The sequence below is a fragment of the Procambarus clarkii genome, chromosome 25, assembly GCF_040958095.1.
Source record: "Procambarus clarkii isolate CNS0578487 chromosome 25, FALCON_Pclarkii_2.0, whole genome shotgun sequence".
Lineage (NCBI taxonomy): Eukaryota > Metazoa > Arthropoda > Malacostraca > Decapoda > Cambaridae > Procambarus > Procambarus clarkii.
Genome location: NC_091174.1, coordinates 3,985,282 through 4,002,706, shown reverse-complemented (window position 1 = coordinate 4,002,706; position 17,425 = coordinate 3,985,282). Strand labels below are relative to the sequence as shown.

At 46.5% G+C, this 17,425-nt stretch overlaps 1 protein-coding gene across 1 annotated transcript in view; it reads left to right on the top strand.

The window, feature by feature from the left end:
* Positions 1 to 5,479: 5,479 nt before the first annotated feature.
* The window catches only part of LOC138368339 (uncharacterized), a 12,397-nt gene continuing 451 nt past the window's right edge, over positions 5,480 to 17,425 (top strand). The window contains exons 1-2 of the mRNA XM_069330866.1: positions 5,480 to 5,568; positions 17,360 to 17,425. The exon at positions 17,360 to 17,425 is cut by the window's right edge and continues 451 nt beyond it. Of these exons, the coding sequence (XP_069186967.1) occupies positions 5,480 to 5,568; positions 17,360 to 17,425 (155 nt within the window). The remainder of the gene's footprint in view (positions 5,569 to 17,359) is intronic.

The window sequence follows — 17,425 nt, the reverse complement described above, 5'->3', positions numbered from 1 at the left end:
TCTCTCTCTCTCTCTCTCTCTCTCTCTCTCTCTCTCTCTCTCTCTCTCTCTCTCTCTCTCTCTCTCTCTCTCTCTCTCTCTCTCTCTTTGGGATGCTGCCCACCTAATGTCTCTCGCCCTCCCCAACTTAACACCATACAGCTGGGTTTGTGAACAATGGCAAAGATAAAAGTGTGTGTGTGTGTGTCTGTATTTGAGGGTGTGTGTCTACTCTCACCTATTTGTGCTTGCGGGGGTTGAGCTTTGTCTCTTTGGTCCCGCCTCTCAACTGTCAATCAACTGGTGTACAGATTCCTGAGTCTATTGGGCTTTATCATATCTACACTTGAAACTGTGTATGGAGTCAGCCTCCACCACATCACTGTCTAGTGCATTCCATTTATTAACTACTCTGACACTGAAAAAAATCGTTCTAATGTCTCTGTGGCTCATTTGGGTACTAAGTTTCCACCTGTGTCCCACCAAGTTTTGTTCGTGTCCCACCCGTGCTGAAGAGTTTGTCTTTGTCCACCCTGTCATTTCCTCTGAGAATTTTGTAGGTGGTTATCATGTCTCCCTCTATTTTCCAGGGACGTGAGGTTCAGCTCCTTCAGCCTTTCCTTGTAGCTCATACCTCTCAGTTCCGGGACAAGTCTGGTGGCATACCGCTGAATCTTCTCTAACTTTTTCTTGTGTTTAACTAGATATGGACTCCAGGCAGGAGCTGCATATTCCAGGACTGGTCTGACATAAGTGGAATACAGGGTCCTGAACGATTCCTTACGCAAGTTTCTAAAGGCAGTTCTTATGTTGGCCAACCTAGCATATGCCGCTGATGATATCCTTTTGATGTGGGCCTCTGGGGACAGGTTCGGTGTGATATCAACCCCCAGATCTTTTTCTCTATTTGACTCTTGCAGAATTTCACCTCCCAGATGGTACCTTATGTTCAGCCTTCTGCTCCCTTCGCCTAATTTCATTACTTTACACATTTCTGAGTTGAACTCAGGAATGCAGCCATTTACTAGACCATTCCTCCAGTTTGTTCAGGTCAGTCCTGTAGTCCTCTGTCTATCTTCATCTGTCTTGATTCTTCTCATAATTTTTGCCATCAGTCAGTAAACATTGAGTGGGATGAGTCTATACTCTCTGGAAGATCATTTACATATATTAGAAACAGGATGGGTCCAAGTACATGAGCCCTGTGGGACTCCGCAGGTGACATCTCGCCACTCTGATGTCTCCCCCCTCACAGTTACTCGCTGTTTCCTGTTGCTAAGATACTCCCTTATCCACTGGAGCACCTTACCTTTTACTCCTGCCTGTTGCTCCAACTTTTGTAACAGCCTTTTATGGGGTACTGTGTCAAAGGCTTTTTGACAGTCTAAGAAAATGCAGTCTGCCCACCCTTCTCTTTCTTGCCTAATTTTTGTTGCTTGGTCAAAGAATTTTATTAAACCTGTGAGGCACGATTTACCATCTCTGAACCCATGTCGGTGGTGTGTCACAAAGCTATTTCCCTCCAGATGCTCTACGAGCCTCTTCCTCACGATCTTCTCCATCACCTTGCATGGTATACAAGTTAGGGAAACTGGCCTATAGTTCAGTGCCTCCTGCCTGTCACTCTTTTTGTATATTGGGACAACATTAGCTGTCTTCCAACTTTCCAGTAGGTCTCCTGTTTCCAGTGACCTGTTATACGCCATAGAGAGTGACACACTTAGTGCCTCTGCCTTAGTGCACCTTCTTTTAGTATCCACGGTGAGATTCTGTCAGGCCCAACAGCCTTTGTCACATCCAGCTCCAACAGATTCCTCTTGACCTCATCACTGGTGAGGTCAAATTCCTCCAAGGTTGCTTGGTTTGCCTCATTGTGTGTGTGTGTGTGTGTGTGTGTGTGTGTGTGTGTGTGTGTGTGTGTGTGTGTGTGTGTGTGTGTGTGTGTGTGTGTGTGTGTGTGTGTGTGTATTCACCTAGTTGTTCTTGCGGGGGTTTAGCTCTGCTCTTTCGGCCCGCCTCTCAACTGTCAATCAACTGTTACTAACTACTATTTTTTTCCCCACACCACACACACACACACACACACACACACACACACACACAGGAAGCAGCCCGCGACAGCTGACTAACACCCAGGTACCAATTTACTGCTAGGTAACAGGGGGGGCATAGGATGAAAGAAACAATACCTATCGTTTCTCGCCGGCACCCGGGATCGAACCCAGGCCACAGGATCACGTGTCCAGCGTGCTATCGACACAGCCACCGGCGCCCCGGCTGTGTGTGTGTGTATAGTCAGCAGGTCGTCACCGCATCACCTTCCTGGCTGTTCCAAGACGCCCTCGTCAAGACCGACCCTCAACCACGGCCATAACTACCACCAACCACCTCGTTCTGCGACCTTCAGTATTGGGAGGGCATCATCTTTGTCCCTCTCATAAAGAGTGACACGATTAATTATAGAAAATAAACGAGATCTGAGCGCCGGCACCCGTGTGAGGCGAGATTTATCCTAAGCAGTGTGACAGCTGCAGCCAGACCTCCCAGCTTGTTACACTCGCCTCCCACAGCACTTCGTTCACTCTCCGCTGTGGTTCGCTCGTTTGGGGTGTGGGAGGGTAGGTAGGGGAGGTTATCCTCAGACTCGGACCCCTACAAGAGGCTGATCTTCTCTACTGATGCTTCCTATCACTCAAGGGTCTCCTGCCTTAACTACCCCATGGCCTTACACTAACTACCCTCTGGCCCTTCACTAACTATCCCCCCCCCCCCAGCACTACACTAGCTACATACACTAACACTTAGTCTGCGACGGTCGCCAGGGAGATTTATATAAAAAAATAGTGTTTTATTTGTGTTTAGAGAGAGAGAGAGAGAGAGAGAGAGAGAGAGAGAGAGAGAGAGAGAGAGAGAGAGAGAGAGAGAGAGAGAGAGAGAGAGAGAGAGAGAGAGAGAGAGAGAGTATGTGTACGTCTCTCCCTGAGAGAAGGGATGGGAAGAAGAACCAGCGACACACAGTAATGAAACGCGTCCCAAACGAGTGCGTGAGTTAAGTACCATAGCCCCTAATTACTCAAAGTATACAGTGTCACTTTACACAGCGTTTATGGCTCGCCCTGAAGGGGGGAGACACATGTGTCTTCCCTCTCTCTCCCTGACCTCTCACACCATCTCTCTCTCCCTCTGACAGCCTGACAGCTGAGCGGACAGCGCCTCGGATTCGTAGTCCTGAGGTTCCGCGTTCGATCCCCGGTGGAGGCGGAGACAAATGGGCAAAATGTTTCTTTCACCCCTGATGTCCCTGTTACCAAGCAGTAAATAGGTACCTGGGAGTTAGACAGCTGCTACGGACTGCTTTCTGGGGAGTGTATAACAAAAAGGAGGCCTGGTCGAGGACCGGGTCGCGGGGACGCTAATGCCCCGAAAATCATCTCAAGATAACCTCAAGATTATCAACCTAATCTAATCCAACTTAACAACCCATGGATAACGTCATGTGGAAGTATTCAGGACACTGTTAGCAACGTTCATGACACCAGTCCTGGAGTATGCAGCCCCGACGTGGGTGGTGTCTCATCTTTAAAGAACATTAATAAACTTAAAAATATACTGATGTTTACAATTCTCGTCCCAGAATTGCGTGAAATGAAGTAAAAAAGAAAGACTGAAATAACCAGACCATACGACGCTTGAACATACAGAACAAGTGATCACTCTGTACTGACATTTGAGTATTTGCTGAACGAATGAATAACTTGTTATTCATTCATCAACGACGATGATGTGAAAATTGTTAAATGGAGAATAATGGGAAAAAGAACTCAGAGAGAAGATTACACAAGACAGATTACATCACCCGGATGTGTCAGGAGGCATCAAGTGATGTTTATATATATATATATATATATATATATATATATATATATATATATATATATATATATATATATATATATATATGACAATGTCAGACCACGGAGGAAAAATGAAACAGGAATTTCCTTAAGTACTTTCGTATATTAAATACATCTTCAGAAGGTCCTTCTGAAGGTCCCTTTGGACCTTCAGAAGGACCTTCTGAAGATGTATTTAATATACGAAAGTACTTAAGGAAATTCCTGTTTCATTTTTCCTCCGTGGTCTGACATTGTCACATTCTTAATCACGTGTTTATTTTCGTGATATACACACACACACATATATATATATATATATATATATATATATATATATATATGTATATATATATATATATATATATATATATATATATATATATATATATATATGTCGTACCTAGTAGCCAGAACTCACTTCTCGGCCTACTATGCAAGGCCCGATTTGCCTAATAAGCCAAGTTTTACTGAATTAATATATTTTCTCTAATTTTTTTCTTATGAAATGATAAAGCTACCCACTTCATTATGTATGAGGTCAATTTTTTTTATTGGATTTAAAGTTAACGTTGATATATGACCGAACCTAACCAACCCTACCTAACCTAACCTAACCTATCTTTATAGGTTAGGTTAGGTTAGGTAGCCAAAAACGTTAGGTTAGGTTAGGTTAGGTTAGGTAGGTTAGGTTGTCGAAAAAACATTAATTCATGAAAACTAGGCTTATTAGGCAAATCGGGCCTTGCATAGTAGGCTGAGAAGTGAGTTCTGGCTACTAGGTACGACATATATATATATATATATATATATATATATATATATATATATATATATATATATATATATATATATATATATATATATATATATATATATATATATATATATATTTATGCGAACAAGTTTTTTTACCAAGAAAAGCTTTACGATATGCATTTTAATGCATATTGCGAATGGAGAGAGAGAGAGAGAGAGAGAGAGAGAGAGAGAGAGAGAGAGAGAGAGAGAGAGAGAGAGAGAGAGAGAGAGAGAGAGAGAGAGAGAGAGACAGAGAGAGAGAGAGAGAGAGAGAGAGAGAGAGAGAGAGAGACAGAAAAACAATTTCTGTAAGTTGATTAGGGGGTGGAAGTAGAAGGCTATCAATTTTAGGTTGAATACTTAGTGTAACCAATGTGGGAGGTGCGAGACCCAGGGTGCCAGGGTGCCTACAGGGTGCCAGAGTGCCTACAGGGTGCCAGAGTGTCTACAGGGTGCCAGAGTGTCTACAGGGTGCCAGAGTGTCTACAGGGTGCCAGAGTGCCAGGGTGCCTACAGGGTGACAATAGGGGGGGGGGGTGTGGTGGTGGTGGTGGGGGGGGGGGAAGATTATGGTGACACCCACTCAATCTCTGTGGCGCTCCCCTTGCCCGTGGGTGAGGGAGGGGGTGGGTAAGGGGGTAAGGGGGAAAAGGGAGGGTGAGGAAGTGTCAATGGTTGGGCCACTTAAGGGATTTAAGCCCGCACGTGGTGGCACTAAGGCCACCTCTCTCTCTCTCTCTCTCTCTCTCTCTCTCTCTCTCTCTCTCTCTCTTGTTTTGTTATATTTAGCTATCTCGTTCGCAATCATGCAATCTGACCAGCTATCTCGTCTGCTAGCTTACGATCTGGCTATCTTGAGATCTCATACTTGTGATCACGGCTTGGGCTTTAAGACGTAAGAAGGGGTTGGGGGGTGGGGGGGGGGAGAGGCACTCAAGTTAATTGAAACAGTGAGGCACACAAGGATGGTTGTGGTGGTTGTGGTTGTGGTGGTGGTGGTGGTGGTAGTGGTGGTTGTGGTGGTGGAGGTGGAACAACTTGCCTCACCTAAAAGTACCTACGTACCAGTGTCTGAAGGAGCAGAATGAGGTTTAACTCTATATACGCCCCGCCAACTGCAGCCTTGTTGAAACCGATGCGTCACGACTGAACGTATTCTGACGTTCAAATTCTTGATCGAATAGGGCCTTAAAGGTATGTATGGAGGTGGCTTCTAGAGCTTCTTCTTTCAGTACAATCCAGTTGTTGACTACTCGTTCAGGGAATACGAGTATTTTCTTATGCATTCCTTCGGCCCATTTGCATTTCCAGCTTCCTCTAGTGTCCTTTTGTCCATCTTTCTCACATTGTGAGGTTAATCTTGTCCACCTTATCTTTTCCTCTTCATTATCTTGTATGTTGCGATCATGTCCCCCTGTTTCTTCCATCCTCTAGGGTTGAGAGATGGTGGTGGTATCCTCTAGGGTTGAGAGATGGTGGTGGTATCCTCTAGGGTTGAGAGATGGTGGTGGTATCCTCTAGGGTTGAGAGATAGTGGTGGTATCCTCTAGGGTTGAGAGATAGTGGTGGTATCCTCTAGGGTTGAGAGATAGTGGTGGTATCCTCTAGGTTGATGGTGGTAGTGATGAAGCGTGAAGACCATGAGTGAGAATGAGACGAATGAGAATGAGAATGAGATGAATGAGAACAGTAACTGCAATGTTTCCTTCTAGGATTCGAACCTAGTCCGGCAGCATAGCGAAGGGGGTGCTGAATGCACCACCACCACCACCACCATCACTACCCCTACCACTACTACCACCACTACTACCACCACTACTACCACCACCGGCAGGAAGGGGGGGGGAGGGAGGAGGGAGAGGGGACAAGACAAGGGGAAGCCACGCCCACTAGATAAGTAGCGCATCCGCCCCCTTTCAGCCCCCCCTCCCTTGGCAGGGGGCCATCCCCCCCTTTCCTGGCAGGGGGCCCATCCCCCCCTCCCCTGGCAGGGGTCCCATCCCCCTCCCCTGGCAGGGGTCCCATCCCCCCCTCCCCTGGCAGGGGTCCCATCCCCCTCCCCTGGCAGGGGTCCCATCCCCCCTCCCCTGGCAGGGGTCCCATCCCCCTCCCCTGGCAGGGGTCCCATCCCCCTCCCCTGGCAGGGGTCCCATCCCCCCTCCCCTGGCAGGGGGCCATCCCCCTCTCCTGGCAGGGGGCCCATCCCCCCTCCCCCTTCCCCCTAGAAGGAATACCACCCCTCCTCCCCCAGAAAGAGGGCATATGTGATTGAATATCAGCATTATCTTCATTCTAACAACCATGCCTTGAGGTGCTTCGGGGGCTTAGTGTCCCCGCGGCCCGGCTCTCTCTCTCTCTCTCTCTCTCTCTCTCTCTCTCCTCTGCCCAGATACACAGGGAGGTTCTCTCTCCTCAGAAATACTATGGTTGGAAACCCGAAGTCGCTTTCGGTCCGCGGGGGAATGTATGTACAAGACTATTGGCATCTGGTAATTGGAGGCCACAGTACATAAAGAAGGATGTGGGAAGGGAAGGGAAGGGAAGACTGGGCGAGGGAGGGGAGGGGGGAAGGGGACAAGAAGAACGATTAAGGTGTTAGTGAATTATTGAGGTATTCGAAAGTGTCTATCCTAATGGTTTTGTGGATGTGGGGAAGAATGGCAGGAGAAGGAAAAAACAAAAAATAGGAGACGCTGGAGAAGACAGAGACGGAGAGAGAGAGAGAGAGAGAGAGAGAGAGAGAGAGAGAGAGAGAGAGAGAGAGAGAGAGAGAGAGAGAGAGAGAGAGAGAGAGAGAGAGAGAGAGAGAGAGATGGGGGGGAAAGAGGAAGGGGGGGAGGGGAAGAAAGAGAAAGCAATTAAGGCACCAGTAAACTATCGAGGAGTTCAGAATCACTTGTCTTCCTTTTCTTAATATTGAGGAACGAGAAAGTGGCACACTTTGGCACTGCCGCGAGGAGCCAATGGCCCTTCCTCGCTCTGGCACTAATTATAGCTAATAGTCAAGACACATTTTAGTGGATGGATAATGTTTATCTTAACATTATGGCACAGGGGGAGCCTATTGGGCTACAAAGAGGGGGGTGAGGAAGAGGGTTAAGGGTGAAGGGGGGGGGGGGGTGTAAGAAGAGGGGTAAAGGGAGATTGCAGGATTTACTATCTATGTTTATAAGGAGGAAGGGGTTGGGGTTAAGAGGGGGGTGTGTAGAGGAGTGGGGGGGGGGAGGATTGGGGAAATGGGTGAGAAGATAATGGGGTGTAAGTGTGAACGTTGTGCTTAGTAGGAGGAGGCAATTGGTACAGGGAAAGGGGGGGGGGGAGGAGAAAGAAAGGGGAAATGGGTGGTGTAGGAAGAAGGGAAAGAACTTGGGGTTGGTGTAGCAGGGAGGGAAATAAGGGAAAGGGGGAGTTATAGAGCATTAAGATTGTTTAGTGTTACCATTGATGCAGACAATTAAACACTGAGGTTAATGTTTGCTGAGTGAGCTAACTGTTACTAGTGTCAGGAGAACGGGGGGAGAGGAGAAACAAAAGAAGAAGAGGAAAAAAAAGAGTTGGTCAAGATAAGGAAAGAGGAGAAGTAGAGGAATCAAAGGGTTGTAAACTTAACTATAACAATATCATTAATATTTCTCTTAAATATACCTCTTGTGTTGTGGGTGAGAGAGAGAGAGAGAGAGAGAGAGAGAGAGAGAGAGAGAGAGAGAGAGAGAGAGAGAGAGAGAGAGAGAGAGAGAGAGAGAGAGAGAGAGAGAGAGAGAGAGAGAGAGAGAGAGAGAGAGACAGAGACAGAGAGAAACTAACAAGAGAATTATAAACAATTACAATATGATACACGTATGAGAATCAGTAATAAATGCCTTACCTAACCAGTGTTGGTTATATTATATTACATCAGGGGAAAACGCCAAGACTATATAGCACTGGGAAGGGGGTCAGGATAGGGATTTGGGATTGGACGGGGGGAGGGGGGGGGGGAAAGGAATGGTGTCCAACCACTTGGACGGTCGGGGATTGAACGCCAACTTGCTTGAAGCGAGTGTTGAACTAAGATCATTATGAAAGTGGCGTTGATAGCTGAGGACGAATTGGAATATGTTCCAGCTCCTTACACCAGCTGCTGAGAGCCACACTCGGCTCAACAGCTAAAACGCTTACAACCCCAAAATTTGCCTCAACAAAACCCCACTAAACCACTAAAACACTAATGGGCCCCATAAAAGCCAATCTCTGAGATTATCAGTAAATTTGACTCGCTCAAGTCCCCGCGACTTCTGGAAACTATCTTCAATATTTATGCCAATAGCGACACTTCATCCTCCATTTCCTTGTTAATTACCGGTCATATATCTTGAGGTTATCTTGAGATGATTTCGGGGCTTTTTAGTGTCCCCGCGGCCCGGTCCTCGACCAGGCCTCCACCCCCAGGAAGCAGCCCGTGACAGCTGACTAACACCCAGGTACCTATTTTACTGCTAGGTAACAGGGGCATAGGGTGAAAGAAACTCTGCCCATTGTTTCTCGCTGGCGCCTGAGATCGAACCCAGGACCACAGGATCACAAGTCCAGCGTGCTGTCCGCTCGGCCGACCGGCTCCCTTAATTATTCCTATCTTTAACGTAATTCTGCTTATTCTCCCTACGGTCACAATGGCTGTTATTGTCATTATTGTATAATAATAATATTATAAACAGGACTAGGATTTATTTATTTAGTCTTTGTATAGTTTGTTGTCATTGGTTAATAGAGGGAGCTGAGGTTGTTAAGGCGGGAGTAAGAAAGGTGCTAAAGTTTGTAGCATTATTGGTGCTCTAAAGTAGTGTTGATGGTGTCTTAGACGGGTCCTGAAGGAGGTGTACTGAAGGAGGGGTCCTGAAGGAGGTGTACTGAAGGAGGTGTACTGAAGGAGGTGTACTGAAGGAGGTGTACTGAAGGAGATGTACTGAAGGAGGGGTCCTGAAGGAGGTGTACTGAAGGAGGTGTACTGAAGGAGGTGTACTGAAGGAGGTGTACTGAAGGAGGTGTACTGAAGGAGGGGTCCTGAAGGAGGGGTCCTGAAGGAGGGGTCCTGAAGGAGGTGTACTGAAGGAGGGGTCCTGAAGGAGGGGTCCTGAAGGAGGTGTACTGAAGGAGGTGTACTGAAGGAGGTGTACTGAAGGAGGTGTACTGAAGGAGGTGTACTGAAGGAGGTGTACTGAAGGAGGTGTACTGAAGGAAGTGTACTGAAGGAGGTGTACTGAAGGAGGTGTACTGAAGGAGGTGTACTGAAGGAGGTGTACTGAAGGAGGTGTACTGAAGGAGGTGTACTGAAGGAAGTGTACTGAAGGAGGTGTACTGAAGGAGGTGTACTGAAGGAGGTGTACTGAAGGAGGTGTACTGAAGGAGGTGTACTGAAGGAGGTGTACTGAAGGAAGTGTACTGAAGGAGGTGTACTGAAGGAGGTGTACTGAAGGAGGTGTACTGAAGGAGGTGTACTGAAGGAGGTGTACTGAAGGAAGTGTACTGAAGGAGGTGTACTGAAGGAGGTGTACTGAAGGAGGGGTCCTGAAGGAGGTGTACTGAAGGAGGTGTACTGAAGGAGGTGTACTGAAGGAAGTGTACTGAAGGTGGTGTACTGAAGGAGGTGTACTGAAGGAGGTGTACTGAAGGTGGTGTACTGAAGGAGGTGTACTGAAGGTGGTGTACTGAAGGAGGTGTACTGAAGGAGGTGTACTGAAGGAGGTGTACTGAAGGAGGTGTACTGAAGGAGGTGTACTGAAGGTGGTGTACTGAAGGTGGTGTACTGAAGGAGGTGTACTGAAGGAGGTGTACTGAAGGTGGTGTACTGAAGGAGGTGTACTGAAGGAGGTGTACTGAAGGAGGTGTACTGAAGGAGGTGTTTTACCTTATTCCTCTTTATCTACTATATCACATATTACAGCTTGTCTCCTCTATATTTCTATATTTCACCTTCTTGTTTTTTCTTCTTTGATTATCCAAAACCTATTTTTTTTTCATCTCTCCCTCCTTTCATTTGTGTACTTCTTATTCTGTCAATAACTCACCATTTTCCTTTAACATTAATCAAAGATCTCCTCTACTACTTGTCCTGGAAATACAAGGACAATCCTTGTTTGACATCAGACACTCTTAACTCACACTTCACATGTAAACCTGGCATAGTGTGAGTCAGTAGTGAACACTCTTCATCATCATTATGAACACACCTCTAGGCCCCATCCCCCCGTGTCCACTTTTCCTCGACGCTGAACATTTCCACAGTGTTCTGAACAATTTGTCATCGGTGAAGGAGGAGGAGGGGCAAGAGGGGTCGGCCACCACCACTGCGGCTCCGTCAGAGCCGCTGCCAAAAGCCATTCTTCAAGCGTGGGTTTCACTCGTCGTTGTGACTCGGTCCCAACACCAGAATCAACGTGAAGCCCGTACTGACTAAAGTGAACCGCAGTCACCCCTCTCAATAATTTGTCAACAACGAGAGAGGGGCGCGTCGTGCTTTGCAGTTCCGTCACAGCTTCTGTCAAGAGCCATACTTCAAGGGGGCCTTCAACTGCTGCTTCGTCACAGTTTCTTCAGCGCGGAGGTACTGACTCTTTGTTGGCTGTCTCCGGTCAGTTAAGCAGGTACTTAGCGGGGCTTTGATGTGAGGAAAAGGGATGAGCGTTTCAGGACGTATAATTGCGCAATTAGAAGGTGTTGTTTGAGGTTTTAATTGGGTAAATTGGGGTCTTTTTGTGAGGTTAAGTGTTGTTGGGCTAGTTAATAGGTTTTATCTAAGTTTATAATTGGATAGATGAGATATCTTATTAGTTTATTCCAGATAGCTTAAATAAAATGTTTAACCTAGACCGTAATTTCTGTGGATAACATATATATGTTATCTACAATTTAGAATTATTAGGGGTAAGGATAATTTACGACCGGGTAATTATAGGAAGTAGTTAATATGCACCAATTATATTACATAGCAGTAAGTTGTGACAAGTAAACTAGTGAATCCCCAATTGCCAGAGAACCCTCATTCAGAAATATGCTAAATACTCAACCTCCTAAAACCACATAATGAGAGACAGGCTTTTTCACCATGTATCAAACTATCAGACCTCACAATGGATTGGTTATGTTCATCCCATTACCATCCCGTAGGAGGTATTGGACCCCTTACCCCATCCTCTGGGAGATAGTAGGCTCCATACCCATCCTGTGGACGGTAGTGGAACCTATACCCACCCTGTGGATGGTAGTGGACCCCATACCCACCCTGTGGACGGTAGTGGACCCCATACCAACCCTGTAGGACGGTAGTGGACCCCATACCCATCCTGTGGACGGTAGTGGACCCCATACCCATCCCGTGGACGGTAGTGGACCCCATACCCATCCTGTGGATGGTAGTGGACCCCATACCCATCCCGTGGACGGTAGTGGACCCCATACCCATCCTGTGGACGGTAGTGGACCCCATACCCATCCTGTGGACGGTAGTGGACCCCATACCCATCCTGTGGACGGTAGTGGACCCCATACCCATCCTGTGGATGGTAGTGGACCCCATACCCAACCCTGTGAACGGTAGTGGACCCCATACCCATCCTGTGGACGGTAGTGGACCCCATACCCATCCTGTGGATGGTAGTGGACCCCATACCCATCCCGTGGACGGTAGTGGACCCCATACCCATCCTGTGGACGGTAGTGGACCCCATACCCACCCCGTGGACGGTAGTGGACCCCATACCCACCCCGTGGAAGATAGTTTTAAAGGTTACAAAGGCACATAATGGGCTCAGTAGCTGAATCCCATAATCCCCCCTTCAGCTAAGCAAGTTACAGTCTTGATAAGCTAGTTACACAGTTTAATGTACCTTGACCTTACCTTGAGGTTACCTTGAGTTGCTTCCGGGGCTTAGCGTCCCCGCGGCCCGGTCGTCGACCAGGCCTCCTGGTTGCCGGACTGGAATGTATTCATCAATGGTCTTTGAGCACACGTGTTTCAAGAACTGGACCACAACAGTCTCTAAGCTGAGGAATTTACATCCCACAAAGAAACTTAAATGGAAATATAATATATAAGTAGAATTAACTAAATTATATGTGAGAAAAGTGGATGTGTCAGTAATGGCTTCAATTATGGCCTGAATTGAAGTAAATATCAAACAGTAATTGAACAAAAACATTTGATCACAGCAAAATATACGTGACATTGAAGGCTAAACATTGTACTCACCCAGTTGTGCTTGGGAGGTTGAGCTTTGGCTCTTTGGTCCCGCCTCTCAACTGTCAAGCAACTAGTGTACAGATTCTTCAGCTAACTGGGCTCTATCATATCAACATTTGAAACTGTGTATGTTGTCAGCCTCCACCACATCACTTCCTAATGCATTCCATTTACTAACTACTCTGACACTGAAAATTTTTTTCCTAATTTCTCTGTGGCTCATTTGGGTACTCAGTTTCCACCTGTGTTCCCTTGTGCAACCACTTGGACTGGACGGTAAAGCGACAGTTTCGCTTCATGCAAGTCAGCGTTCAGTCCCCGACCGTCCAGGTGATTGGGTACCATTTCTTCCCAACCCCTCCAATCCCCAAACCCTTATCCTGACTTCTTCCAAGCAATATATAGGGGCAATGGCTTGGCGTTTTCTCCTTCCCCTCTTGTTCTTGCTACACCCGTGCTAAACAGTTTGCCTTTATCCTCCCTATGTCCCTGAGAATTGTATAGGAGTTAACATCCCTATATTTACACATTCTGTTGTCAAATGTATACAGTAAAATGTATAATATCTTTGAAATATATAATTTAAAGTTACATATCATTTGTGGTTACATATATCTAATAATTTTCAGATATTAAGAGAGAACAAGAAAATAACACCGGGATAATTATTAAATCAGAAAAAAAATTAAACAAACAGCGTAACATTAAAACAAGTATATAAAATTAAATATATCACACACTACAATACTATATTAATATGTCCTAAAGTACGGGGAAAAAAACATTATTAAGCAAGCTTAAATACGCAAAACTTCAGTCAATATATACCGGATTTCAGCTGATGTATCTCTGACGTAAGTCAGTATATCCTAGACTTCGAAAGTCTAGTCCATTATAACCTATCATAAGGATACTTCTACCGTACTACAACAGTACAACACCATTGCAACACCACCACAACCCCAGAACACCACCATAACTCCACCACAGCACCACCACAACCCCAGAACACCACTATAACTCCACCACAGCACCACCACAACCTCAGAACACCACTATAACTCCACCACAGCACCACCACAACCCCAGAACACCACTATAACTCCACCACAGCACCACCACAACCCCAGAACACCACTATAACTCCACCACAGCACCACCACAACCCCAGAATACCACCATAACTCCACCACAGCACCACCACAACCCCAGAACACCACCATAACTCCACCACAGCACCACCACAACCCCAGAACACCACCATAACTCCACCACAGCACCACCACAACCCCAGAACACCACCATAACTCCACCACAGCACCACCACAACCTCAGAACACCACTATAACTCCACCACAGCACCACCACAACCCCAGAACACCACTATAACTCCACCACAGCACCACCACAACCCCAGAACACCACCATAACTCCACCACAGCACCACCACAACCCCAGAACACCACCATAACTCCACCACAGCACCACCACAACCTCAGAACCCCACTATAACCCCCAGAACCCCACTACAATATCACCACAATACCACAAGACTACGACAGCACCACAACAGCCCCTACAACACCACAACAACACCACCACAACACCAACATTTAGCACAGAGATGTCAGTAAACCTCAGCTAAATAAAAATGTTCTTTGAGGAGCAGAAACTTCATAGTTAATTATGAAAGATTGCTTGACATTAGTGTCATCTGTTTTTAAATGGTCAGACGAGGAATTTATGTCTGGCAAGTCACTTGTGTACACCCGGCATGTCTGTGTAGGGTAGCTATGGGTAGGGAGGGATGGGTAGTTATGGAGGTGAAGGTAGGGAATAGCAGGAACGTGGGTTACCTTGAGGTTACCTTGAGGTGCTTCCGGGGCTTAGTGTCCCCGCGGCCCGGTCGTTTGGGAGGGGCAAATTGGGAAAACTGGGAGAGGAGAAAACTCAGGCAAAGAGCTTCGAATAGAGATTGATGTGTTAGATACAAAAAAAAAATAACAGTGGAATGAATTTGGGCAAAAACAGAGGGGTAAGAATTCGGGAATAGAGATTGAACATACGGGCAAAATAGCTTTGAAAACAGGGATAGAGGGAAAACTTTGAGACAAAACACTAGGAGAAAGACGGGACAAGTGAGAAGAAAGGACATAAACTGAAAAAATATGAAAAATATGAGAGGGGGGAGACTCATAAATCAAGAAACCACAAAAAAACTATTTACATTAAACGCTATTTTCTAAGGTCAACTACTTTCATACCTAGGTCATAAAAGTATTTGTGTGTCATAAGGGGCATAACTGGCCGACCCCTCACAGTGTTCAAGAGAGAACTGGATAAGCACCTCCGAAGGATACCTGATCAACCAGGCTGTGACTCGTACGTCAGGCTGCGAGCAGCCGCGTCTAACAGCCTGGTTGATCAGTCCAGCAACCAGGAGGCCTGGTCGACGACCGGGCCGCGGGGACACTAAGCCCCGGAAGCACCTCAAGGTAGCCTCAAGGTAGTGTGTACGTCTGATACCATACTACTTGTGAAGGAGGAAATGTATATGTTTACCTCTCAGAATGTTTGGTAATGTGTTTATTTGTGATGTGTGTCTATGTATGTATTAACACGTTGTACTGAACGGGGTGAGAATAGCTTGAGCTACCTCATCCCTTTGTGTGTATTTTACCTCAATAAACTTATTTCAATTTCAATTTCAATTTCAACTACTTTCATTTGGCTCGCCATAGTTCCTAACCGTTTCTTTTGTATTTCCCTCCTCTGCCCTTTCCCACTACCCATGTTCCTCTGACACTAGCAGTGAGGGCCACCTGCTTGGCACCACTGATGCCTTCGTTTGTCATTACACAGGTAATTGGTGGCGTCTGATGGCACTCATTGGCACTGTTGGGGATAAACAACACAAGGGAGCCGGTCGGCCGAGCGGACAGCACGCTGGACTTGTGATCCTGTGGTCCTGTGTTCGATCCCAGGCGCCGGCGAGAAACAATGGGCAGAGTTTCTTTCACCCTATGCCCCTGTTACCTAGCAGTAAAATAGGTACGTGGGTGTTAGTCAGCTGTCACGGGCTGCTTCCTGGGGGTGGAGGCCTGGTCGAGGACCGGGCCGCGGGGACACTAAAGCCCCGAAATCCTCTCAAGATAACCTCAAGATGGTTCAGAGAGAGAGAGAGAGAGAGAGAGAGAGAGAGAGAGAGAGAGAGAGAGAGAGAGAGAGAGAGAGAGAGAGAGAGAGAGAGAGAGAGAGAGAGAGAGAGAGAGAGAGAGAGAGAGAGAGAGACAGAGAGAGAGAGAGAGAGAGAGAGAGAGAGAGACAGAGAGAGAGAGAGAGAGACAGAGAGAGAGAGATTGAGAGACATTAGAAAAACAACTGAAGGAGGGGAAACTCATGTAAAAACAAGATCAGAGAGGAGACAAGGTGATAATTGGTGCCACTCTCTGACAGCTGAGATGAAAGATACACAGACGATGAAAAACACTCCCGGGAGGGACGCGACGGCCCTTTACTAAAGAGGTAATTGTCTCAGACGATAACGAAGTGCGTCCCGACTTCTCAGCAAGAAGGAGGAGGAAGACGAGGGCCCCCGCCTGCCGGAGAAATATAGACAACAAGGGGACAGTTGGCAGATAACAAGTCATGGCTTGTAAACCACAGAGAGGGAGCCTGGAGGGTAATATACATGAGCGTGACATCCAAGGGGACTTGTAAACTCCCGACTGAGATACCCGGAAAAAACAGGAAACATAAATTCAACAGCTTCAAAGCCATGTCGGCAGGATGATGCGATGAAGAGTATTTGCGTTTTGGCAGATTCCCCAACACTAATTATCACATACTACGTTAAGGGGGACATACTACGTTAAGGGGGACATACTACGTTAAGGGGGACATACTACGTTAAGGTTCACAGCGGTGCAACTTAAGTGGCAGGCAAAGAGTTTATAGACCAGGGGCCAGATTCACGAAAGCACTTACGCAAACACTTACGAACCTGTACATCTTTTCTCAATCTTTGGCGGCTTTGTTTACAATTATTAAACAGTTAATGAGCTCCGAAGCACCAGGAGACTGTTTATAACAATAACAACAGTTGAATGGGAAGTTTTCATGCTTGTAAAGTGTTTAATAAATGTAACCAAAGCCGTCAAAGATTGAGGAAAGATGTACTCGTTCGTAAGTACTTTCGTGAATCTGGCCCCTGGTCTTGGGTTCAGATGAAGATGCGAGACCTCGGGAAGGTTAAGGGATTTGGTAGGTTTCAACTACTAGGAATCCCCACCTACCCTGTCTCGGCCTACCATCTGTCCCTGACGATGCAAGGGGGGTCACCAAGATCCCTTAACTTGGGCAGGGCTGGAGGTCGTAAAGGGACAATTAAGGAATGCATCTCATTATATCATGAGAAATATCATTATATCCATTTATAAACATTATGAATCAAGTCACTGGGATGACAAAGCTATCAATGTCTACCGGAGGCTAGATCAAGCTCTTGGGACACACCTCCTAGTCTACCGGAGGCTAG